Source organism: Aedes aegypti, chromosome 1, assembly GCF_002204515.2.
Source record: "Aedes aegypti strain LVP_AGWG chromosome 1, AaegL5.0 Primary Assembly, whole genome shotgun sequence".
NCBI classification, from domain to species: domain Eukaryota; kingdom Metazoa; phylum Arthropoda; class Insecta; order Diptera; family Culicidae; genus Aedes; species Aedes aegypti.
In genome coordinates, this window is record NC_035107.1 from 43,645,302 (window position 1) to 43,673,188 (window position 27,887).

Consider the following 27,887-nt stretch of genomic DNA (forward strand, 5'->3'; position numbering starts at 1 on the left):
TATCAACACCCTGAAGTATTTTGACCTTATTCCTCGTAGATCAGATGTATCTATTAAGATTTTTCAACACCCTGGAGTAATTTGAGTTTATTCCACATAGATCTTTGCGAGACCTGGAGCATCGTTACGCTCTGGAGAGAATCTATCGAAATTTTCGAGCTGTATCAATGCCTAACACCCTGGCGTTTTTTTTACTTTATCCTTTGTAGATCAAATGCATCTCAACGCCCTGTGAGACATCAATTAAAAAATCCGAGAGTTATTAACGCACTGGAGTATTTTGACATTATTTCACGTAGATCAGATGCATCTTAACACCCTGTATGACATCAATCGATCCAGCTGTATAAACGCCCTGAAGTAACTATATTTCGCATATATCTTTGCGATACTTGGGGCATCTCCGAGCTGTATCATCACCGTTGAGTAATTTGACTTTATCCTATGTATGTCAAGTGTATCTTACGCCCTATAGGGTATCAAATAAAAATTACAAGCTTTTCAACACCCTGGAGTAATTTGACATTATTTCACGTAGATCAGTTACATCTTAACGCCTTGTATAACATAAATCAATTAAGCTGTACCATCACCCTAAAGTAAATTGAGTTTATTCCACACAGATCTTTGCTAGATCTGGAGCATCTCCACGCCCTGTAGATCAATCACAATCAATCACAATTTCCAAGCAGTTTGAACGCCCTGGAGTATTTTGACCTTATCATATATAGATGAAGTCTATCTCAACGCCCTGGAGGACATCATTGAAAACTCGAAGCTTTATCAGCACACTGTAGTATTTAGATTTTTCATGTAGATCAGATGCATCTTAAGGCCCAAAATGACACCAATCGATCAAGCTATATCAACACCCTGGAGTAATTTGAGTTTATCTCACATAGATCTTTGCGAGATCTGGAGTAAACTTACGCCCTGTAGAAAATCTATCGTAATTCCCGAGCTGTATCAACGCCCTGTAGTATTTTGGCTTTTCCGCATGTAGATCAGGTGCATCTTAACACCCTGTAGGACAACAGTTGAAAATACCAAGCTTTATAAACGCCAGGGAGTAATTTGACATTATTCCACGTAGTTCAGGTCCATCCTAACGCCCTGTAAAACATCAATTGATCCAGCTGTATCAACGCACTTATTCCACATAGATCTAAGCGATCTAGATCATCTCTTAACTTTATAATCGCACTGAAGTAATTTGACTTATACTATGTAGATCAAGTACATCTTAACGCCCTGCAACGCGAGCTGTTTCAACATCCTGGAGTAATTCGACCTTATGTTATGTAGATCGCATGAATCTCAACGCCCTATATGTCATCATTCGATCAAACAATATCAATGCCCTGGAGAACTTTTATTTTATTCCACACAGATCTTTGCGAAATGTAAGTTTGTGTAATTTGACTTTATCCTATGTATATCAGGTGCATCACAATGCTCTGTGTGCCATCAGTTCCAAATTCTAAACGTAGATAGCGTAGATACGCCCTGGAGTAATTTGACCGTATCATACGTAGATCAGCTGCATCTTAACGCCCTGTATGATATCAACCGAAATTGTTGAGCTGTATTCACTTCCAGGAGCAACTTGATCTTGTTTCATGTATTCATCATACATGCCTTAATGCCTTGTAAAACGCCCTTGACCTTAGTTCACATAGATCAGGTGCATCCCAACGTTCTGTTGGATATCAATCGACATTTTTGAGCAGTATAAACACCATGGAGCATCTTAACGCCCTGTACCAATAAGTTCTGATATTCTGGTATCCCTCTGGTATCAATTACCTTTTCCACGTGGAAAGCAAAATTATGTTGAAATCGTTACGTTAACTCTAGCATGACTGAATCAATATCGATCAAATTATATCAAGCGACTCCTGAAGTTTGATGAGATATATGAAAGTTTGAAGCTGAAAAAAGCATCAAAACATAAAATACATAGTGAACAGTTTACGGATTTTGAATTAAATATCTCAAAATTAAGTTTCGACCATATGTTAGTTAATATAATTATTCATTAAGGGCCAATATTTTGCAGATAATAGTGACGAAAGCATCAAATGCATCAAAACCAGATTTTTTATTTTTTATTTGATGAAATTAGTTTGAAAGACACCTGTAAAAGATTCTACCCCATTACCCCGAATGCCATTTCCCCGAATTTGAAATAATCTTGACATGATGATATCGATGACATTTTTCCATGGTATTGGAATTCGGGGTAATGTCATTCGGGGTGATGGGTCGTTTGGAGTTTTGTAATTTTGGGTAATGGCGTTCGCGTAAATGGAATTCGGTGTAATGGATTCGGGGTAATAGGGTAGAATCTTAAATCCAAAGCAATGGTCAATTGTTTTGCACACTTTTTTGGAACGACAATTGACTTTAAAATTAAGCCATATATTTGGCTGAAGTTTGAAAACCACTCCCAAAAAACGTTCAAACTTTCTAGATGCCTTGCTTTAAGAAACCTCAAATTTTGTTTGTAAGCAAAAGTTCCCGATTTTTTTTAAATCATATTGTTCTTCAAAGTCTGCTTTATATATTACTTCACGTTCAAACACAATCAAACATTCTAAAAACCAAATCTCAAAAATCTCTAAGAAAGTTGCGTCTGTTATGGTTGAGAAACCCGGCTGCCATCGGCACATATCGTTAGAATTCCATTTTTTTAGTTCGCTAGAGTAGGCCAAAACTAGAGGTGATCTGTCATGGTTAATTCATATTGGTAGAACCGTGGTATGCTAGCTAGCTAAAAATTTTGCAGGGAAGCTAATTTGTCGATTTTTACTTTAAACTTATTTGCTCTAGAGGTCCCTTGATTTTCATGAAAAAAGTTTAGAGTTTTAAATTGAGTTGAAGGTATGATTGACAAAATAAAAAACCGGGACAAAAGCGCGAATTTCAAAATGTACATTTGTTGGCCACCCTGTGCTAAGCAATAAGGTTATAAGGTTCTCGCAAAAAAATAGTTCTCTTCCATCCCCATCGTGTTCCAGTAGTGGATCAACCAATAGAAGCAGTATTAAAAATAGATATATAAAAATGAAGAAAAGTCCTAGAGATGACTTTTACACTACGAGGGTAAATTACTGAAATATGCGTACCAATTGTAGCTCAAGTAATTTCATGTACAAAATAGTAGTTTACGTTTAACACAAACTTTTTTAAATAGAACAATGCTCATGTATTTGGTCTCTTCGTTCCACATTTTAGTTGAAATTGAGCTTGAGCTTGAGCTTGATTGGCCGCCCGTGGATGCTACTCTAGTATAACCAGATCAGCTGCACTTACACAAGGAACCACCAACCGAATTACTGCTTGGGACTAACAGACATCCTCAGTGTATAAGTGCTGGTGATCTTCTATTTTTAAGGCCGGTTTGCTACTGACAAGAAAAGGAATCGCCTATCTCGATGCGTGGAAAATTTCTCCCAAGAAATGGTCAAGAAAATCACTTTTTTCTGATCGCAGTACGCAGTTGAGAAGAAATGTCACTTCAAAGGAAGCTCTCTGTAGGAAATTTCTTGACCCTTTCAGTCAAGGAATTTCTTTACTTTTCTTGAGCGAAACAGCATACTTAGCTTTAGGCAACAAAGGCGCCTGCCACGTCAGAATGCACACCAATGAGGGGAAGGGGGAGGAAATAATGTTGCACTAATACTGGCCCACTGTAGACCGTGGAGTCCGACAGCATCTACGCCAGTTCATGCGGGAGTGTATAGATTGGGGGAAAGGCATGGCAGAGGGTTTGCTTTTGTGGTTAGCAGACTACCTATGAATCAGGCGTAAGGCAAGTCATAGCGTTTGCTATGAACGAATAGTTTGAGTATGATAGATTAAGAACGGAAGATAGAAGCAAATATACAAAGTACGAAGAAAGGAACGGGCCTGGGATTGAACGCATGACCTTCTGCTTATGGACCAGAAGCGGTAGCCATTAGACCACAAACCCCGTCATTCCACATTTTAGTTTGTTCTTGTGTGTTTGGAATACATGTTTAAGTATTTGTGATAATTTCGATTATGAGACACCCACATTAACGCCTGAGGCTATAGCAACGCCCCCCTCAAATGGAAACGACTAAGAAGCTCAAATGTTACGACGACAGGACTGGTTGGCGTGAAATCCGTCTTTTGTAAAACAAAGTCGCTCAAAAATAACGCGAAACGTAGTAGGCCGCGCCGCGAACGGTTGTGTTTTCAACTGTCTGTCACGTTTTTTTTTTCGTGTTCTGCGTGTTGAATTTTCTCGCGATTCCGATGATGTTTCGGCCGGTGCTACGCCACCCGGATTTTATTTAGTTTGTTATTAGTGATCGAAAACCATATAAGTTTTGATTGATTTGATAGCTCCAGCTAAGTGATTTATTTAAAAGTGCACTTCAAGTGACAACCGCATTCAATAATGACCATTGTGCTGCGCATAGTTGTGTGAAGAGTTGGTCCTCAAATTGTGTGTGTGTTTTGACGACAGAAATTATTTAAACTCGTATGTCGTAGTTCTATTGAGATACGAAACCGTCTAGAGGATATGCATTCAATTTCTAAACAAAATGATTATATTTTTGTGGAAGCAGCTGCTGATCTTTAGACCGACAAACGGATTTGGTGAGTTTGTTCCGATTAAAATGCTTATTTTCTGGGCTCTTTGTATCATGGGCCAGAATAAACATATCTCCTCGTTTCAGAGAGCGAGTAATGGCGCTAAAACCAAAGCTTTTAGCTAGAACTCAAGGTGTAAATACCTTTACCCCATCCTTCGATGACAAACGCGCAAGGACAATAACTTTCTTAGCTGCGTCACTCCCATCGATGATAGAAATGTTGCATTCTCACCCTTATCCAAGTCCAAAAAAGTACATTACACATACACTAAATATCAATTCGGTCGCATCACTCGCTCATAGTGAATCCTAGACCATTACCCTTCCAATCACCCAACTCTTTGACATCTATGAGGGCGTCGCCCAACAAACATTTTTGCTGAATAAGAGCTGAACAAATCACTTTTAAGCTTATTTCGGTTTAAAAAACCATTGTTCAGCTACTAATGTTACTTGGGCGGTGAGTCGCAGGCCTCTCTTCAAGTAGGTGTCATATCATCATTATGCCGGCAATGGAAATTCTCATGTCTTTTCATCTCTGACTTTTGATTGGATGGCTATTTCATCCAAAATAGTTTTCCATTAGCAATTGGAATAAGAGTGGTGAAGTAACAAACATGCCAGTATGCAATCTACGAAATACTCTGTTACCATGCAACGCAACGCAACAAAGCTCTCAGTTAATAACTGTGGAAGTGCTCATAAGAACACTAAGCTGAGAAACAGGCTCTGTCCCAGTGGAGACGTTATACCAAGAAGAAGAAGAAGAAGAATAAGAAGAAGAAGAAGAAAAACGAATCAAAACTGATTGCGACCGAAATAAAAATGGATAGGACGAAAATTTGCAACGGTAAGTAATGATTTGATTGCATTATTTCCAATAAAGGATCTTAATCTCATTTTACAATGTGAAAACCGACTTGCTAAAGAACTATTTGGCATCGGTTTGTATAAGTATCATTCACTGCAAACTGGGAGAATTGCAAGTACTCGCTGATCAAAGCTTATGGATGGAGAGCTGATGGAAATTATCATTTTCACATTATTGGACAAGGGATTTCTTTCCGTTCTTATTACTATTAACGTCAATCCCAAAGTATTTAACACTCGTAATAAGAGCACATCTTTTATTGATTCCATGTAGCTTTAAGCTGTTTCAGTTTCTTATGTCATCCTCTCACTTACTAGTGTCTGTATGTATGTATATGTGAGTGTGGGTTCTTTGTGTTCCTGACCGTATCGTTTCGAACGAAAATTTAAAATTGTTTTCAATAAGAGCGCATCCTCCGATAAAGACAAGCACGGGAATTACGTGGTTACAATCACAGCAACGGATGTTTTAAAAACATGATGAGAGAAGAGTAAGCGATGATGCAACACCATGGAAACGCACACATGCGGGTGTTCATGGCTACTTGTCGATTGACTCGCATTGTAGGTGTGTGCGCGCGGAAAAAATGACGTGCCTGCAGGACTTATTTCTTTTTGTTGCGTTTTTTCCGAATGAACGCGGCTTTTCATCATAGGTTGCTTTTCCCTGGCTTAATGAGAACTGGATATGAGGCCCGGGTGCCCTCATTCCATTGATCTGACGTTGCTTGTTTGTGTGTGTGTGCGTGTGTTTTCCCTGCGATGCCTACTTCGATTCGAGATGGGGTTTCGCTTGAATCGTTGATATGAGTTTTTTGAAAGATTGGAAAGAAATAATACATTTGGGCCTACTGTGTGTGGGGAAGTATACATCGAATGGTTGTCGATTGACATCTTTTTTTTTGTTCGCTGATCCTTTTTGATCAACTGATTTTTTGCTACACGATAATACCCTGTTGCTTATACTGGTTTCGACGTTTAATTTGTGTGCGATTTTTTCTGGTACATTTTTCATTGAACATTGAATATGAGGGTTAATAGAAAAATGTTTTCCTTTCATTTAATTTGACGTTCTTTTCTAGAAATATGATACACGTTTATTTTTAAAACTTAGTAAATATTTAAATAAGAAATAAAATAAAATGTTCGTCCTCTAGCGGGAGAGTTCCTGTTTTTTTTTAAGATTTTACATCAGTTACGGTTATCGTTTTAGTAGGTCATTTGGTTTGGCTACTGTTTCTACTTTGGGGTTCATCGAGTTGGAGGAGGAAGCGTCCTAATGCAGTGAGAAGATTGGCTTTGTGTCCGGTTCGTACTCCAGCTCCTGTGGCAGCACAACCTGGCTCGGTTTGTCCCGCAGGTACAGTCCGTAACGTGATGGGTATCTGCGGGTTGGTTAGAGTAGAAAAATGAGAAAAACAAAGTTAATATTGTATCGAATGGCTACGCTATGTCCAATGGGGGTAATCATACACTTTTGATGTACCTTAGATTGCGTTTAGCAGGAAGTTGCTCTTGATTATGTGAAACAAGCTAGTGAAAATTGAAGAATTTTCTATCTTTGATTTTTCGAGGTATCGTATTTTGCAGTTTTTCATAGTTCCTCTTAGAAGTTATGGGGAATAATGATACTGTGGATGATCACGAATCTAGTGAGATCTCAGTAGGTTGGTTTGGAAAAGGGTCTTATGTTGAAGCACAGAGAACAGACATGGAGGCTCGAACAAAATTTCATCTGAACCATGTGTAAAGGTTCGAATCAACCATCAGCGCCGCCAACGCAGACAGCCCGACATACAAACTCGTTTCGACAACACGATGCCACTAGTGAACGTCAAAATGCATTAGGGCAAGTGTACCATTAGTGGTGCACCTAAGGGAAAACTGCTAAAACACGGTGTTAAGATCATGAAATATATGATTTTAACGTATCATTCGATAGATCTCAAATCCTTCTATCATTCAAATGTATAAAAATCACGATTCATTTGAAATTTCCCTGCAAAAAGCCTTGCACCAATAATAGGAACACTGTTCCTTTAGTGGAGGTATATTTTAAGGATGGTTCCTTTAGTGGCGCAAACCATTGATTTCTTATGGGACCCTCCACTATGGGTACTGATGCACCACTATAGGTGCAAAGGAGCAAAAAAATTAAGCAAAATAATTGTTTTAAATAGTTTTACGGTTAAATTTCATGAATATTATTCGATTACTTGTATCATTTTCGCATCGTACATAATACAAAAATATCACATAATCATTTATTAGCGCGAAACATGTCAAAACACACTACCTCCACTATTGGAGCTACCTCCACTAAGGGAGCGTTTGCCCTAGCACACAAAGCAACGCTAGCGACAAGTGGCAATTTTTTATATCGACACTAGCGCCAAAGTGTAAAAAGCGGCAAATTTGTAGCGTTCTCAATCTGACGACAGCGCCACGTAACAGGAGCATAACGACATACTTTGAAATGACCAGTACAAGCTTTACACACGCTGACAAGAAAAGATGAACGTCTGTTCTCTGTGGTTGAAGGATAAATAGGCCTCTGCACTGTTTTGATTTTGTATGGGATTTTGACGTTTCCATATGCATGCCAGTCCCATGTTTGATGGATTTTCTATTCACATGGGACAATTATGCGTTTATTGGCAGTAAAGTTCTAGCTGGTTACATGAGCAATGCATTTCTACTACGATGATACTCAAGTACGATGATGAAGGCAATTCTAATCAAGAATGATTGTAAAGTTTTGATTATTATTATTAATTATCTTACAATTACAGTTACAATTACAATTACAGTTCTATTTTAACTTCGTTGTTCACCAATTTTGAAATACTTTACAATACGATTTCTCAAAAACAATATAAAAAATTAAACTATTTTTTGCTGTTGTTACTAGTTTATTTCTCGTGATCGAGAGCAACTTCCCGTAAAGAAAACCCAAGATACATGAAAATTGCACAATAACCCCCTCTGTACATAGCGTGATATGGCAGCTGTGTGGCTTTCGATCAGGTGAATAAACGGGAAATGGAACAGCGGAAATACGACACTGAAACTTCGTGAGTGAAAGAGGAGTAAATCCCATTCCGCCTTCTTGGAAGGATTTAGTTTTACATCAACATTTTCCTCCCGCAAAAACCAGGTGAAAGAGTTTGTAATAACTTTTTTTTTTGTGCGTTTGCGTATATACTGTTCATCAAATGATACTGTTGTTGGAACTTCTACTGTGAGTGATTGTTCTGTCGTAAAAGTTGTTCCCTTTTTGAATTGAGGTGTACATATAGGCACGACACAGTTGATGAGCTCTGAAAGTTGTTTGTTCATTGGCTTTTGTAGAGTTTATCTTTGTCCTGATGACAAACCGCAATATTGGATCTGAGTGAAATAATGGAAAATGGACGATCACTTCGTTGTCGTTGTCGGTTATGGGCTGGAGGGACTTTTAACGAAAGTTTGAACATTGACAGCTATTTACCGTTCGAGGAGTTTCTTCAAAACGTTATATACGCTGAAAATAGAACATGCAGGACGTCGTTAATCGTGTTGCTATTAAGTTATGAAGAATATAAAAAATAATACAAAAACTGGCAACGCTGTTCGTATTTCGTAACGAGGTTTCTGGCAACCGCGACAGGTGGCAAAGTGACAGGTTCGTTCTACAAGCAAACTGCCACGAATACCAACGCACGATCAATCTTACACAAGTCGATTTTCTCAGAATGAAAACATGTTTGTATGAAGTTATTTAAGCTTTCGGTCAACGTCAGTCCAACAAGGAAGTGAATGCTCCGCATTCTGTTTATGTTTGTTTTCTCACAGCAAAAAAAAGTAAATAAAATAAATAAAAGTAAATAAATAAATAAACGGCATTTTGAGTGGAATTTCATGCCAGCAAACGTATATAGACATATAGATATCTAGTCTTGTGCTTAGATTTATTAGCATCTTTGGAAAAACTACTCCGCTGATTGATGTTTTAAATAATATTTTATTTAGAATACAATACTTTCGACTTTTTTTTAGCAATAAAAACGACGGGCTGCCATTTGACGTCTCGTGACAGCGGAATCTGGGCTGCATATGACTTTGACATTTTTCCTTCTCGCGAGTCTCTCTCAGGTGCATACACGAGGCTGTTATTTCCATAGAAAAACTGTCAAAATTCTTCAAAATCAGCTGATTTGAAACGTCTCGTGAAAAGGCGTATGAAGATTCGGTGAGTAGTCAAGAATTTTGACAGTTGAGTGCTATCAAACAGTAGGATTTCCTATTTCTTCTGAGAAATGATTATTCTGAGAAACGAATTTCCTGCATTGGGCTCTCTGGCGAGGTGGCAAATAACAAGCGTAACTTATATGAAATTGATAACGAAACCAAAAATTCTAAACGGAAAATATCTCCAACTTCACACTATCTGTGACAATTATGATCGACAGCATATATACATGGCCTGTTTATCTATTAATTATTACAGTAATCATCAATTGGAGGATGGATCCCACACACTGCTTCACAGAACCCTTCGCTTCGTGCTACATTCGGCTTTAGGACACTTAGTCGAATGGATTTTTTTCGAATGACGTTTGGTCAAATGACATTTGATCGAACGTACATTTAGTCGAAGGGACATTTGGTCGAGAACCTTAAGAACATTTTGTCGAATGACATTTGGTCGAATGACGTTTGCTCTACCGGAAATTTGGTCAAAAGTTTATTCAATAACACTGTGGAACGCGGTTTTGTCTCAAGCACCAAAATACCGCTATTAACTTTATTAAGGATTGCTGAATCCATTGCCATTTTCAGAAATATCATAGCACGTCTAGTTTTTGAGATATTAGCTGTTGAAAATGCTTAATTTGACTATTTCAGCCAACTTGCATGCCAACTTTCAGCCAACTTTGCCAGCTTGTACGGCAATTTATTTGCTTAATTTGCCTCAGAACTCAAACTTCATGTGTATAACAATACTTATAATCAATGATCATAATACTTTCGATGCACAAAAGTTATTTTTGTTGGTTTAGAAAAGTATTGTATTTCGCCATATAAGAGGAAAGAAGAATTTTGTATGGAGACTGTTAGTATGTTGAAAAAATCGATTTAATCTAAATTTAACCGTGCAATTCCAACCAAATAATATCTGAAATGAAAGTTGAAGTCCTATTTTGTATGCTTTTTTATGTAAACATCAATAAAACCAGTGTTTTATGCAAATTTGGCGACCTATAGCTAAAAATTGTGACGTGCTGGAAAATTTCTATGAACGGCATCAGATTCAGCAGCCCCAAATCTACTAGAGACACATAATTTGATCCTTGAGACACGCAAAAATGTCATTTTTGTTACGCTGTGTAATGATTTATTGTTAGATCATTTGATAATAAATGCAACTTTTTGCACAATGGAGTGCATGGTGTAAATTTTATAACATTTTATCAATAGTTTTTTTTTTTAAGTAAACAGATATAAATTCTCCTATTGGCGGGGAACGTGCCTGTGACGTTATGCAAAAATCTTGCATTTCGACTGGAATATTTATCTTTAATGAATAACTTATTCTTTGAAAAAAACCATCATTCTTAAAATAGTTGCTCAACAAGTTTTTTCATCACTCAACGATGTGAATATAATGATTTGTTGAATATGATATTCTTTTGAAATGTCTGTGGAGTTTCGATTATCATCGGGAAAGGAATCACCCTCCACGCAATGCTCACACAGCTTACCCAGCAAAGTGTCGGTTCGAGAGTGAGGTATGAATGCATCTAGTCTGCAAGTGACAGTAGGCATGCCAACATGTCTAAACCGATTGCTGCGATCCATTATTTTGCTACCTCCCATCGCAGTGGATTCTATATCCCACATTCTCCCTCTGCTCTAATGAAATTTGATTTCTTTCAAACAAAAGGAAATTAAAACTCTAAATATTTGAATAAAAATAATTCTTAATTAAAACACCTTTTTTCTAATTGAATTTAGATTATTTCATTCATTGAATGTTTTTTTTTGTACTGCATATAATTGGATCATTGTGTATTTGATTATTCATACAATTATTTTGATAATTCACGAATTCCATTCAACACCATCCATATTCAATATTCAATTGCAACAATCAACTCATGGACCATTGTGATGTACTTTTAACATCTAATTTGAGATGATAATACTCGTTGTAAATTTCATAAATAGAAATCTTTTTAACAGAAATTCCCGTTTTTGCCGATTTTTTTTTGTTTTCTATACTGTAGGAATACTTTTGCATTCTATTTTATTTTCGTCTTACAATAATTCAAGTCGTTAAAAAAAACCATCCACTGACATGATGTATAATAGTCATTTCCTGTTTCTATCCTGCTTTTCACCGCGTTGTCGGGAACACCTTCACAGTCATCGTGTAATGTTGGTCATCTGGTATCAAATATCACTCGTTTCAATCTGGCCGACCATTCAACCAGTCATACTAACCTCTCGTCATTCTTGTTCAATACTAGCTGTCATGAAGAAATCTTTGTTATGTCTATTGCGATGTTTTAATTTAACCAATACTTCATACATCAGAAACATTAGAGATTTTTAATATTCCTTCAAATTTCATCATATATTTTATTTCATGATCCTTCTTTGCGTGAAAATCAATCATGCGACACAGACAAGGGGTGGATCACTTGTTCAGTGCACATCAGATGTACATCAATTTGCATCAAATGCATTTTTTTGGTATTCACATCAACTTGGCACAGGCCCATACCATTGTATAGTGCTATAGCAACACGTCATTGTTTGTTGTGATTGTTATGAAATTGTTGTATTCGGTACTCTACAATGATTTTCTTCAACTAATTAATAACAAAACTTATTCGTTTCAGATAATCAAGCTTTTTTAAAACCGGAAAATAAAATCAGTTCAAAATCCTGACGATGCTAGACATGAAGATCAAGCATGTATCAGAAGGACTTTTTCTTCAAGAACGGCCCATGCGTACATTGTAGAGAAAAGATAAATTGCCGGGTGACAGGAATACATTGTTGCACTGAGGACTAATCAGAAGTACTCGGAACCATCTTCCCAAGAAACCTATTTACCAGTGGCAAAAAGAATCTGCATAGATTCGCTAATTAATAATAAAAAAAAACAAACAATTGCATTTTTTGTCCCTTATCTTATTTCCAACAATGTCGGTTGGGGATGTTGGGGACGATGGGCTCTTTAAATTGATATTCTCCCTCTTAAGTATTGCATCCGGTTTTCCTTGCAGAATGTACATTTCTAAGAAGAAGCGTTTAATTACCGCATTATTTGGATTACATGAAGGAACAGGACTGGTGTCTAAAAGTCGTTGAAATAACAGACACTACAAAATTCGTTTCTAGACATCCTGCGACTACACTGTCTAGCTTACAGACTGACGGGAGGTAAGGGTTTCGAATATTCAAGCGGAATGATTAGGATTATATTGATTCCATATTCGATAATTCCAATGGGTCCGGGGAGTGGCACAAGCAGCCAGGCCGAGGTTTCTTCGAAGCACGTATTCCTGAGCCGACCGAAAGTGAAGTTTTTAGAATTTTCTTCACTTCGGCCACCAAAAAAAAACAATAATTGGAGCTGGTCTGAAGCTTCGTTAAAATGCTTACACAGCTGCCGGTTTGCAGTAAATTATTAAGACTTTTCTAACTACAATCGGCATCAGAAAATAGCACCGTCACACTGGCTACGAGTACAGTTATCGGATGGTATCACACTCTATCAGTCGCTAGATCAGTCGGGACGGAGGACAAGTCCGGTTACAATACAAGGGAACTCAGGTAGTGTTTTTTTTTTTTTTGGAGAGCAGTAGCTTTTCCTGAGCGCCCTGAAACACTCAATGAGTTTGACATTTTGACAAGAATAGGAAATAAACATTGGAGCAAGCCATGAATTGCCAATTTGCTGAGTGTGCATTTAAATGCATTGAAATTTAACAGATGCATCAGAAGTGATCCACCCCTTGGACACAGACCTCGTTGAAATCAGATGATAGGTTCTGAAATTCTACGCGGTCATACGTCTGTCTTTCATTTTCTCTATATTTGGCATATATAAGAATATCGATTGTAAAATATTACTTTTACAATCAGTACATCAAGCCACGCTATTTTTGTTGTAAGAAAGAAATTCTTCACAACCACAACCAGTAAGTACTGCTCATCCAGCAGTCTGAATCCATTGTTCAAATTTCAAACGAAATTATCGATTTATATATGCTGTCCCGTCAGCGGTTTCTACATACTTTTTTTGTAAACTATTGATGATATTTTTCTTTGACACTTGCAAAAAGCATAATTGAGAAATACAAACTCTTCTGTCAGTAAGCATTGATAAACAACACGCTCAATGTTATTGAATTTGAAATTTCGTACAAAAACACAAATATAATGCTTGAATTTTTCCTCTTTTCTTCAAAGGGTACTGTGTGGTCACATGCCACATAAAGCAATACTAGGATATTTGCGGATCAGTCAATACGTTCTTAGCTTCTGATGTGACATTTGTAAACAACTAAATCGATACATTCTCATTTTTCCGTCAATTGACAGTTTTGCTCCTTTTCCCCATGGCAAATAGCAAGGCTGAAGTCTTTTCTGATCTGACATTTGCACATAGCAAAACAACGAGATCGACAAATTCTTACTTTTAAATAGCGGACATTACCGAGGCTCCACTTACCCACGGCAAACAACACGCTTTTATCCTGTGTTCTGACATTTGCACATAGTAATACAACAAGATCATCACAAATTAGCTTTTTGAAAGCGGACATTGCCGGGTTTCCTCTTTCCCACGGCAAACAACACGCTAAAGTTTTCTGATCTGACATTTGCACGTAGCAAAACAACAAGATCAATAATTTCTAGCTTTTCAGTAGCGAACATTGCCGGGACTTCTTCCCCCAGGCAAACAACACGCTGTAAGCATCTGATCTGACATTCGAATATATCAAAACAACAAGATCAACGAACTATAGCTTTTCGGCAGCGGACATAGCCGGGGTTCCTCTTTCCCCATGGCAAACAACACGCTGTAAGCTTGCGATCTGGTATTTGCTTATAGCAAAACAACAAGATCGACTCAACCAGCAGCTTTTCTGAACACTTTTCTACAACATGCGCCATAGAAACTTCTCGGTTTGTTTTGTATGTGGGAAACTTTAATCACTACACTTTTTCTTTAGCACAGAACCAAAATTTGCACAAGCAGCTTTTTTCACCTTGTCTTTTTCACTTAGCAACGGTGCAGGGTGATTCCTCCCATTAAATATGAAAATAAAGGCCAGGTATCTTTCTGCTGAAAAGCAGAAAACTGGCAGGATCGCCAATGTGGAGTTTCGATTATCAACGGGAAAGGAATCACCCTCCACGCAATGCTCACACAGCTTACCCAGCCAAGTGTCGGTTCGAGAGTGAGGTATGAATGCATCCTGGGAGGGAGAAACCGATACGAAATTTATGTACGTCAAGGTGAGCCGAGATTCTGCTGTCTGGAACTGTCACTGTGAGCCCAGATCGAAAACAATGGATAAACATGACAAAAGCGCGTAATTCATTAAAACATATGTTTGCACTTTATCAAATGTGACAAAAAATCGATTGAAAAGCTATTTATGCTTATTCAAAAGTAATGTCACAATAGCACCTTTTATTCTGATTGAATATAAAGTATTCAAATACGCTTCATTTTACTTTTTCCACTTAAAACAAAAATGAAATGCATAAAAAACTTTGGCCCTTTTTCCATGTTTGTCCAGAACGATCGAAGGAACACAACAAAACTGGCGATTTTCATCAAGTCTGCCTTGATTGTAGTTGGCAAGCTGGAGTTTTCTTGCAGTTTGAAATAACTTTGTGTCATATTTCGTGTGTAATATCGGTGCCTCCCTCCCAGAATGCATCTAGTCTGCAAGTGACAGTAGGGATGCCAACATGTCTAAACCGATTGCTGCGATCCATTATTTTGCTACCTCCCATCGCAGTGGATTCTATATCCCACAATGTCATCATTTTTTGTAATGAACTACTGATCTGCATCTAATAGAAGCATTCTGAGAATGTATTCTGAGTTTTGAAGCTTATGGACGTTGGAACAATTTTCGAATGCGGAAAACATAATTGAAACGGCAGGAAAAAAGACGAAGTGAATCTCGGCAACAGGATACATTTCTTTATTTATGGCCTGTTGGATTCATTCTTTAAGCAAATATATGGCTTTGTTGACGGTGTTGATGATGTTGATGCTCCCACATCGTCACATCGTATTGTGCATCCAGATTAGCTTTATACCGAAGTTCAAAAGGGAAATGATATTTTACCAACAAAAGTTCGCCAAAGTTCGGCCAAAGTGTGCTGTAAATTTAACGTGGACAATTTTTCGAAGAGACTGGTACAATCCGGAAGCCTTTCCGCTTAGAAACTTAAACAATATACCTAGTGAAACTGGATCCCAGATAGCCGTAGCGGTAAACTCGCAGCTAGACAGCAAGACCATACTGAGAATTGTGGGTTCGAATCCTGCTGGTCGAGAATCTTGTCAAATGACTAATAAAGTTCTCGATTAATAACTGTGGAAGTGCTCATAAGAACACTGAGAGTAGCTGAGAATCAGGCTGTGTTTCAGTCGAGAAGTAACGCTAGAAATAAAAAGAAAACCCAAGAATACTAGTATTCAGATTTCTCCCGGGATGCAACGGGTAGCTTCGCAGAAAAAAGTAACATTATTTTCAAAATTACTTCGATTTTGACAATATTTTGTGAGTTGAATAAGTTATTGAAAGTATGAAACTCGTATTATTTTTTATATTTAACTTTTTATTGTTTTATTTAGAGCGGTCAACAACTATTTTTCCTCCATGTTTCACCCCGGTTAAAACTCGAATTTCTGTATGCCTGTGTATAACTTTTTTGTTTTTCAATAATGTAGTCTCTTCTACATTGACTGGAGAACCTTCAATTGAAAAATGGAAGGAATTAAATCTCTACAGCCGCATCTATAGTCAAAAATATAATAAGGTCCGATTTTCCATATATTTGGTTGTTTTTCTCCAAACAAACTTCACCTAGTTTAGAGCTTACGGATTCCACTCAAGTTTCCACAATAGCTTTTGGGGCCCAAAAGAGCAAATTTATTTATGAAATTAATTTTGATTAATGATTGAAAATACGTCTAGTAAATTGCTCCCAAGAGAGACCCTTGGTAAAATGTTGAAGAAATGTCCCCGTAGAATTTGTAAGGGAAGCTGTAGTCTCTTAATATATTTCTGGTAAAATCTTTCAACCTTGGATTTTGACTTTGGTTAGCTGAAGTTTGTAATGTTTTAAACTAAACTAATGTAATACCTCCTTAATAATGATCTTGTGGTAAAGCATCCATTTTATATACTATGGGTACATGTTAGATGTATGGGGGAGAGTATACTCGAGGAGACAATAAAGGGCATTCGTATTCTAACTAGTAACCTGACTTCACGTGTTTTACTCCAGCTTAAGAAAATACTACATTTTGGCGACGAGAATAAAAAAAAATGGTCAGCTCATTTGGTAAGTAATTGATTTTCAAAATTCTTATATTTGGAACTTACTCGGAAGAGGAAAAAAAGGCTTTGAAGATTAATCAGCAAAATTGAAATTGGCTTAAATGCAGAAACATTATGTCGGATTATGAGTTAATATGCGTTGAAGCAAATTATTGGTTATGGTACAGATGCTTAAATGCAGTGAGTCGAAACATGTTTTGTGAAAGAGCAAGGAATGTTTGCAAGATGGTCGCTTCAATGCGGAGATAAAAAAAAAACATCTGATTGTTCTATAAAGAAAAGTGCAATGATTCTCAAAGTGAGCAGCCTATATGGTAGTATTGGTAAAAGACGACAAAGGTACGATGCACATGATCTGCCAGTGAGCGAGCCGTATATTTTTCACTGGGGCAAACGTAACCAATACTGATGCAAACGAAAACTGACAGAGGATTTGACACGAAGACGACGAGATAGAAAGTTGGACAGAAATTATTGTTTTGAAGAAAGACGTGTTTACAGTTCCTTTTCTGTTCTGCAATTGCAAATCGTAAAAAGTATGTAAACAGCGTGATTAATTAATAATTATTGAGACCTAAAAAGTTGAAAACTGATGTGTTTAAGGAAATGCTGAAGTTGCCGTGTTTGGATCTTTTTCAGACATGATACGCTCACTCGGATTGCAGCTGCAACCGTTCGATTATGCCACCCACTCGGACGATGTGGGCATCGAGTGGCGAAAGTGGTTAAGATCGTTTGAGACAATGATCCGCGCGAGTCGAATTGATGATGAAGAATGGAAAAAGGACTTGTTGTTGCACTACGCTGGATCGAACGTCCAGCAGCTATTTGATACGCTACCAGAAGTACCTGGAACCGAGATGCGTGGTCCGTTGCTGAACATCGAACATTATACACCGAACATGACGAGCTACGAAGAGGCTAGAGCGAAGCTGAACGAGTTTTTCTTACCGAAAGAGAATTCGACCTACGAGCGGCATTTGCTACGGCAGATGAAACAACGAGCGGGTGAGAATATTGACGCCTTTACTATCAGAGTGCGAGTCCAAGCAGAGCGTTGCGGCTTTGGCGATAGGGTAGAGGAGAACATTAAAGACCAGATCATTCAGAACTGCCAGTCAGCTACGCTACGCCGCGATTTGCTGAAACGAGGAGATGCCAGTCTTGAGGAAGTGTTGAGCATCGCAAACATTTTTGAGACTGTTGCTCAGCAAGAAAAGTCTTTTGTTAGTGGAAGTGAATCAAAACCAGACGTCGATGTTAACAGGATTGACACTACACCCTATGGAAAAAGGAGGAAAATCAGTGATTTAAAGCAGCTTGAATGCCATCGCTGCGGGTACTTCGGACATATCGCTAAAGATGACAGATGCCCAGCAAAACGGAAGGTGTGCAATAAGTGCGGCGGCAAGGACCATTTTGCTAAAAAGTGTCGCACCAAGTATCCGATCAGTCAACACGCAAGAACGGATGGAAACGAGAAAATTCAACCACAAGGAATCGGTCGCAGCAATAAAATTGATCGCAAAGATGACGAAACTCACACGGTGAAGCACATAGTCGATGAGCATGTGGAATACGTCTTCCATTTAACCACACCTGATGGTAACGGAGAAGTGCAGTGTGAGATTGGCGGTGTAAGCACATACGCTGTGATAGACTCAGGATCCAAATACAATCTGCTCAGTCAGTCGAACTGGGAGCAATTAAAGGATAAGAAAGTGATTGTATCGAACCAACGACGGGAAGCGCAGATGGTGTTTAAAGCTTATGGTGGGCAGTCGTTGCCACTGATTGGTGTATTTACCGCTACAGTTAAACTGGGCAATGCGCGTGATTCAGCTGAATTCTTCGTTGTTAAAGGAAACGGTAAAATCTTGATTGGTCGCGATACTGCCACGGCAATGGGTGTTCTAAAGATCGACATACCTGTGAACGAAGTGGAAGTTGGTGAGAAATCCAAGAAACTAGGAACCATAAAGGACATCGTGGTGGATATTCCGATCAAAGCGGACGCTGTACCAGTTGTTCAACCATATCGACGCATTCCGGTTGCGCTGGAAACTATGGTCGATAGAAAACTTGACGAATTGCTTCACCAGGGAGTTATCGAGCCGGTGAACGAGCCGGCAAAGTGGATTTCTCCGGTAGTCGTGGTGCCGAAGGGAGATGAAGATGTACGCATTTGCGTGGATATGCGACGCGCGAATGAAGCCGTGGAAAGAGAGAATCACCCCCTTCCAACGTTTGAAGATTTTCTACCGCATTTGGCGAAAGCTAAGGTTTTCTCTCGTTTGGATGTGAGAAATGCTTTCCATCAGGTATGTCATCCTTGTTTTGAGTAATTTCAGTCTGAATTGACACGTTTACGTTTACCGATGTGCAAACAATTGATCATAATTGAATTCGATTTATTTTTTTATTATTTTTTTCTCGATGCACTACCTGAGATTTGTTTTACAATAAAACTGTCAGTTGTTGACTTCAATAAAAGAGAATTCAAACTTGAAAATTGAGCTAGTTTGTTTTATTTTAGGTTGAAATTTCTAAGCGATCGCGTGAAATTACAACATTTATCACGCGTAGAGGCCTGTTTCGCTATACCAGACTAATGTTTGGTATAAACTGCGCGCCTGAACTATTCCAAAAGACCATGGAACAAATTCTTAGTGGTTGTGAAGGCTGTTTAATTTTCATTGACGATGTCATAGTGCATGGCTCTGACAAGGAAGAGCACGACATGAGGCTTAAAATGATTCTTCGGCGGCTAGATGACTGGAATGTGGCTCTAAATGATGGTAAATGTATGTATGGGGTGTCTGAAATGAAGATTTTGGGACATATTCTCTCGGCGGATGGAATTAAACCCGATTCAGATAAACTGGAATCCATTCGGCGCTTCCGCGAACCAAAATCCGGAGAAGAGGTTAGAAGCTTTTTGGGTCTGGTGAATTACCTTAGTAAGTTTATTCCCGATCTTGCGACACTAACGTACCCACTACGGCAACTAACGGTTCAGAAGCAATGTTTTGTCTGGGGAGTGGAGCAACAAACAGCATTTGAAAAACTGAAGGAACATATGACTCGTCCGACGACGCTTGGTTACTTTGATGTTTCGGATCGCACACAATTGGTGGCTGATGCTAGCCCAGTTGGTTTAGGAGCGGTCCTTATTCAGATAAATAAAACGGGCCCAAGAATTATAGCATATGCCAGCAAAAGTCTTTCAGACGTGGAAAAACGTTACGCGCAGATTGAGAAGGAGGCGCTAGCTCTCGTGTGGGCGGTTGAGCGCTTTCACTTTTATTTGTACGGCCGTTCGTTTGAACTGATAACCGATCACAAACCGTTGGAAACTATTTTCGGATCAAGGTCAAAACCATGCGCTAGAATCGAGAGGTGGGTAGTTCGGCTGCAATCATATAAGGCAACAGTTGTTTACCGCCAGGGAAAATCGAATATTGCTGACCCGTTATCCCGATTAGCTATTATGGGTAGCACGACTGGAAAAACTTTCGACGAATATGCCGAGCATTATATTGCATGGGTTGCTTCAAATGCATTACCGGTAGCGATTAAAATTTCAGAAATAGAGAAAGCTTCAGATTCCGACAAAATAATTCAGTCGGTTCGAGTTGGTATTGACCAAGGTGTTTGGTCAGAAGATACGGATCCATTTAAAATATTTGCTACGGAACTATGCTTTGCTGATAAGATTTTGTTGCGAGGAACTAGGATAGTGATACCAGAAACCTTGAGGGAGCGAACGTTAGGCTTGGCTCACGAGGGTCATCCTGGCATGACCATCATGAAGCAACGGTTGAGAGCGAAGGTATGGTGGCCAAAACTGGATAAGCAGGTTGAGCGGTATGTCAGGAGCTGTCGTGGATGCATGCTGGTCGCAGCCCCATCTGCACCGGAATCAATGAAACGGAGAGAGTTGCCATCGGGTCCATGGCAACATGTAGCCATTGATTTTCTCGGCCCGCTTCCTTCAGGGCACTATTTGTTTGTAGTGGCTACATAGAAGTCGAGATTATGACAAAGACTGATTCTGGCGAGACTATCAAGCGTTTGAATTCGATTTTCGCACGGTTCGGCCTCCCTATGTCCATTACTGCTGATAACGGTCCCCAGTTCTCCAGCGAAGAATTCCGTGTTTTTTGTGACTCTAGCAATATCAAACTGATCAGCACGACCCCGTATTGGCCACAGCAGAATGGCGAGGTTGAGCGACAGAACCGATCTCTGTTGAAAAGGCTGACGATCAGTCAGGCAACAAATGCTGATTGGATCGAAGATTTAAACAAATATCTGCTTATGTATCGCTCATCCCCTCACTCAACTACGAAGAAAACGCCATCGGAAATGCTTTTCGGCTACAACATACGGGATCGGCTGTCATCTATCTACCAACCGAAAGATGATGATGAAGAAACTGCTGATCGAGACAAGATTGCGAAGGAGAAAGGGAAATTGTACGCCGACGAACGCCGGAGTGCCAAACCAAGCCCAATCTCCGAAGGTGACAATGTTCTGTTAAAGAAAATGGCAAAGACAAATAAGCTTACACCAAATTTTGAACCAAATGTTTTCCAAGTCCTTAAAAGAAAAGGCGGAGATGTCATTGTATCTTCAGAAGAATCCGGCGCAAAATACCGCAGACATGTTTCTCATCTACAGCAGATCCCCAGTGACGATGATACACTTTCGATTCCTGAAGAAGCAGATGACACACCAACCCCAGACAGTTCGTTGAGCAAGGAGAGCCGTTCAGAGGATTTGACTAGGAAACAACTACCTGGACTTAAACGGGTCATCCGAAAGCCTGCTTATATGCGAGACTATGTTCAAGCGGTTAAAACTGATTAGAGTGTCGAGAAATTAAATTTATATAAAAAAGAGAAAGTGAATGTAGTGTTTTAAACTAAACTAATGTAATACCTCCTTAATAATGATCTTGTGGTAAAGCATCCATTTTATATACTATGGGTACATGGTAGATGTATGGGGGAGAGTATACTCGAGGAGACAATAAAGGTCATTCGTATTCTAACTAGTAACCTGACTTCACGTGTTTTACTCCAGCTTAAGAAAATACTACAAAGTTGAGTCTAATGTCTGTCGCATTATAAGCAGAAGATCATGGGATCAATCCCAGTCCTAGTTGTACTTTTTAGGTTGTATAAATAATCGTTTTTATTTTATTAAATTTTTCATCTCTTTTTTACACTTTACCGTAGGTCTGAAATCATGACAATATACTAGTCAAAGCTAACCTGTGACGTTAATCACTTACCTCCGACACCCATTCAAATCCGCACGAAACTGAGCAAATGCAATGGCATAACATGTCTATGAGGGTAGCAAATACAACATCTGATCCCTCATTGACCTGCATTGGGACGTATATAACGTCCATGACTCATAAAAGTGTCCCTACCAGTCCCCCGAGTAACCTACCTGCGATCGATATCTCTCATCCGTTCCAGATGGTCGGCCCAGGCTCTCTCGGCATCGGCCAATCTGCCTACGCTAGCTGCAAGCGGAAAAGAAAAAGGCCGGTTAAATTTCAAATCCACCCTCCCAAGATCTAGTCTAGATAACGTTCTCACCTGCCCGGCGGTGGCGTGGATACTGGTGGTCGTAGATTGGTCGCGGAGAGTAGCCGTACGTTTCCCGGTGCACCGGCGAGTAGTGGTATCCGGGCGATTGGACGCGGCCTGCCGGTGTGTCCAGCTCGTTCAGCAGCAGGATCGGTCGGTTCCGCCAGGTGGGGCCGTCATGTGCGCGGATATCATCGGATCCTGTGGGTTGCGAGGGAGTTTAGAATCAAATTACATGGTGGTTTTATGAATTAGAACTTACCTTTCAGTGATCTGATGTATGATTGCCAGAATCTTGCTTTCTTGTTTGGCGTTTCGTTCATGCCGATCATCGCTAGGTGATTCTTAAACATTTTGGCTAAGGTTTATGTGTCGTTCGCTGAAAATAGAAGGAAAGGTAGCGAAATAATATTAATTTCCTGCTCATCTTTTACTGATTTCGATTCATATTTTTATATATATATATATATATATATATATATATATATATATAAATATATATATATATATAAATATATATATATATATATATATATATATATATATATATATATATATATATATATATATATATATATATATATATATATATATATATATATATATATATATATATATATATATATATATATATATATATATATATATATATATATATATATATACATATATCGTGTTGCAGGTACGAAGATACTCTATCCCTTAGGGAGTCGAAAAGACCCGCAACTAGCAGGAGTCGAACCCATGACCCTCAGTTCCGTTTGGTGAATAGCAGCGCGTTCACTGCTATGGGTATCTGGTCTCCCTAATACTTATGCTGATAATTTCAGAAATCATTACAAAATTACCTTAATTATCATCTTTTTGGGCTTGAAATCAAATTAGTTTTCAAGTTTTATGTTAGTACGACGTGCTACATTTATTCATGGTAATAAAAATCAACCATATGCCAGAAAAGTCATGGATTGCACCTGGAACTCCTCAAGGGTTTCTTAGGAGTACCTCTTGGGATTTCATCAGCAGTATCTTCAGAGATTCCACCAGGAATTTTTCCACGGATTCTATCAGGAGTTTTTCTAGGGATTCCATTGATAGTTCTTATTGGAATCTCATCAGAAGTTCCTTCAATGATTCCATCAGAAGTTCCTTCAATAATATCTTTAAGTATTTCTCAAAAGATTTTATTAGGAATTCCTCTAAAGATTCTATCTGGACTTCCTCGAGGAATTCCATCAATATTTTTTCTGGGAATATCATAAGGAGTTCCTCTATAGAGAGTTTCATAGCTCCTATAGGGATTCCATCAGGAATTCTTAAAGGGATTTTATCAGGGATTCCTCCAATGATTTCATTTGGAGTTCTTTCAAGAATATCTTTAGAAATTACTACAAGCACTCCATCAGGAGTTTATCTAGGGATTCTACCAGGAGTATCTTTAGGGCTTCCATCAAAAGTTCTTCAGAGAATTTCATCAGGTTTCCGATGATTCCATCAGGAGTTCCTTCAACAATATCTTTGGGAATTCCTCCAAAAATTTCATCTGGAATTCCTCCAGGGATTCCATCAGGAGTTCTCATAGGGATCCTATCAGGAGTACCTTTAGGGCTATCATCAGAGTGCTTCTGGAGATTTCATCAGGAGGGGGGATTCCATCAAGAATTCCTTCAGAGTTTCCATCTGACATTTTTCAGAGATTCTATCAGGAGTTCCGCGAGGAATTTCATCAGGATTTCTTCTAGGGATATCATAAGGAGCTTCAATAGGGATTCTATCAGGAGTTCTTTCAGGAATGTTATTATGAATTTCTCCAGGGATTTCATAAGGAGTTTCTATAGGGATTCCATTATGAGTTCTTCAAGGGATTTCATCTGGAGTTCCTGCAAGAATATATGTAAGAATTCCTACAAGGATTTCATCAGGAGTTTCTCCAGGGATTCCATCAGGAATTCCTTCAGAAATTTTCACAGGACTTCTTATAGAAATTCCATCAGGAGTTCCTCTAGACTCTAGAGATTATATCAGAAGTTTCTTCAGAGATTCCTGGAATTCCTCCAAAGATTACATCAGAAGTTCTTCTAGAGATAACATCAGGAGTTCTTCTGGGAATTACTTTAGGAGTTGTTTTAGGGATTTCAAGAAGAGTTCCTCAAGGAATTTCATTAGATTCATTTTAGATATTCTCCCTGGAATTCCTCCTGGGATTCTATAAAAAATTGCTGTTGGGATTTCATCGGGAGTTCCCAAGGGATTTCACCAGGAGTTCTTCTAAGAATTTCATCAGGAGTTCCTCTGGGGTGTCCATTATGATCCATTACGAGATTCTACCTGGCATTTCTACAGGAATTTTATCAAGAGTTTATCTTATGATTCCATCAGGATTTACTGCATAGATTACACCACAAGTTCTTCCAAGGATTCCATCAGAAGTTTCTCTAGGGATTTCATCAAGAGTTCTTTAACAGATTTCATTGGCAGTACCTGCAGGGATTCTTTTCAGATTCCATTAGAAAAAAAATTCAAGATTTAATTATAAAATCCTCCTGAGATTCCATCATGAACATCTTCTGGGATTCCATCAGAAGCTCTGTCAGGGATACTATCAGGAATTCTCCTAAAGGTTCCTTCGGGAATCCCTCTAGGGTTATTCTGGATTCCATCAGGCAGTTTATTACGAATTCTCCCCGAAATTTATTTAGGAATTCTACCCGAATTTTCTTCCAGAGGTTTCTCCAAAAAATTATTCAATAGATTCATCCAGGAACTCGTCAAGGTAGTTCTTCCGGAATTCCTTAAGAGATTTCTCCCGGAATTAATCGAGGGATGCCTCCCGAAATTCTTGAAGGAATTAATCCTCAAGGAATTCCTCCAGGAACATCTCCAAGGATTCTCGAGTGTTATTAGGAATTCCTCCAGGGATTTTATCAGAAATTTCTTATAAGAATTTCATTACCAGAATTGCTCAAAGGATTCCTTGCGCATTTCCTTCAGTAATCAGTCCCTCAAGGGAATCCCCCGGATTTTTTTGAAGGAATTTCCCGCGGTATAACTCCAGGGATTCTTGGGGGTTTTAAGGAAACCTCAAGTGATTTTACCAGAAATTTCTTATAAGAATTTCACCTGTAGTTTGGAAATCCACCAGCATATCATCCAGTGACTCTATCAGGAGTTCCTCCTGGAATTCAACACAAGAATTCCTTCAGGGTTTCCTCTGAGAATTCACCATAGGTTCCTTCGTGAATTCCGCCAAGATGAACTCCAATGATCCCATAACGAATTTCCTATGGTATTTGACCACAATTTCCTATAAAGTTTCCACCAGTAATTCCTTCAGAGACTTCACCAGTATTTTCTCTAATTATTTCACCTTAAATTTTTCGCGAGAGAAGTTTTTTAAGAAATTTCACAAGGTGTTCTTCTAGGGTTAACACTGAGAATATCAGCATAGTTTCGCTAGACTTTTCACCAGAAAAATCAAACAGAGTTTCGTCAGAAGTTCAACCATAACATATTTCAAAGGTTTTACTAGGATTTCCCTACAGGGATATCAGAAATTCTTCCAGGGAATTAACTGATATTTACTCAGAGGATCGAACAAACATTTCTCTGAATGGCTTCAGGTTGGATAACTTAAGTGGACCTGAAAGATTTTTTTATTGTAAATTTTTCGAAAAAAAAAATCCATGAATTTCTTTAGAAATCCTTGGAGGAATCACCAAAGAAATCACTGGAGATATTCCCAGAGGATTATCTAGAGAAATTCCTAAATATATTTCTGGAAGAACTTTTAAAGCAATCCGTGAAGGAGTTCCTAAAGGATTATCTAAGGTAATTCCTTGTAAAAAATCCTTCAAGAAATACTGGAAGATATAGATGGATAAATTCTCGGAGAAATTTATGGTAGATTATTTGAGTAATTTCTGCAGAAATCCCAGGACGAATGCCTCGTAGGGTCCCTTCAGAGATACCAAGAAGAATCTTTGGAGGAAACGCACTGGTGGTATTCGTAAATTAATTTATTGAAAAAAATCCCGTGTACAAAGTTCCGATGAATTTTTTTGCAGTATTTCTTGTGGATTCCCTGAAAGCTTCCTGGTAAAATCCTTGGAAGAATTATTGGTGGAATCCCTGGAGGAACTCCTTGATGAAACCTTGGATAAATTCTGGGTAAGAGTTCCTGGAGTAAATCTCTGCATGTATTTTTGTAGGAATTTTTGAAGGAATTTCTAGCGAAAATAAGTGAAGGATTTTGTGGTGGGATCTGTGGAGGAATTACTAGGGAAATAGCGAGAAGAATCACTGGAAGATTTTGATAGGAACAATTCCTGGTGGATATTTAAGTGTTAATTTCTGTATTAATTTCTTGAATAATTTTTTTTCAGAATTTCTAGTGGAATTCCTGTTGGAATCGCAGGAAAAAATTTGTCTAGAAATGCCTGAAGTTTCGCTGGAGGAATTCTTAAATGAAGCTTTGGAGAATTTTTTTTGCTGGAATTTGAAGAAGCATTGGATCAATCAATGAAGAAATCCCTCGGGAAGTGTTTGTGTAAATCCCTGGAGAAATTTATAGAAAAATTACTAGAAAGAATCGCTGAAGAAATTCCTGGTTGAATTTCTGAAGCAACTCCTTGTGGAATTTAAGGAGGGATACTAGAAGGAAGCCCTTAAAAAAGTCCTGGTTAAACCCTTGGGGGAATTTCTGGTGATACATTTCTTGAGGAATCCCTTGAGAAGTAGTTGAAAGAATTCGTGATGTGATTCCTGGGTATCACGTGATGGAATCCTTGGAACTAACTTCTAAAGGAATTCCTGAAAGAATCATTGAAGAAATTGTTATAACAATCTCTGGAGAAATTTTCTGGAGGAGTTTCCTGGACAGGTCTTTGAAGAAATCAGTGGAGAAAATCCACAAAAAATTGTAGAGGAACCTTTAAAGAAATCGCTGGAAGAATGCCACCTGAAGGTATGCCTGAAAAATTGATGATGATGAATAACAATTTATCTTGACATTCAATCAAAAAGCGGTCTTCGGCAAAGTTGTAGCTGGGAGGATTTCACATTAAAAGAGTTTGTTAACTTTTTCATAAAATATTGTGACGAAGAGATAGAGGACTGAACACAAAATATTGGCGTTTTCCATAGTAATCTCCATATAGACTTCAAATGGCGTGTGCACAGTCAAATTTCTTCCGAATCAT

The 27,887-nt window shown here is 38.5% G+C and overlaps 1 protein-coding gene across 7 annotated transcripts in view; it reads right to left on the bottom strand.

Moving 5' to 3' along the window:
- Nucleotides 1–5,726: 5,726 nt before the first annotated feature.
- Nucleotides 5,727–27,887, bottom strand: part of LOC5573031 — a 44,001-nt gene continuing 21,840 nt past the window's right edge. For 4 of the 7 annotated variants that reach the window (XM_001654308.2, XM_001654311.2, XM_001654313.2 and 1 more), the window contains exons 2-5: nucleotides 22,955–23,071; nucleotides 22,702–22,893; nucleotides 22,550–22,625; nucleotides 5,727–6,883 (exon numbers count right to left, since the gene is read on the bottom strand). In XM_001654308.2, coding sequence (XP_001654358.1) covers nucleotides 6,775–6,883; nucleotides 22,550–22,625; nucleotides 22,702–22,893; nucleotides 22,955–23,045 — 468 coding nt within the window. In that variant the 5' untranslated portion in view covers nucleotides 23,046–23,071 and the 3' untranslated portion in view covers nucleotides 5,727–6,774. Of the gene's footprint in view, nucleotides 6,884–8,988; nucleotides 9,022–22,549; nucleotides 22,626–22,701; nucleotides 22,894–22,954; nucleotides 23,072–27,887 lie in introns of all 7 variants that reach the window. The other 3 variants (XM_001654310.2, XM_021838651.1, XM_021838616.1) reach the window with 1 other exon arrangement.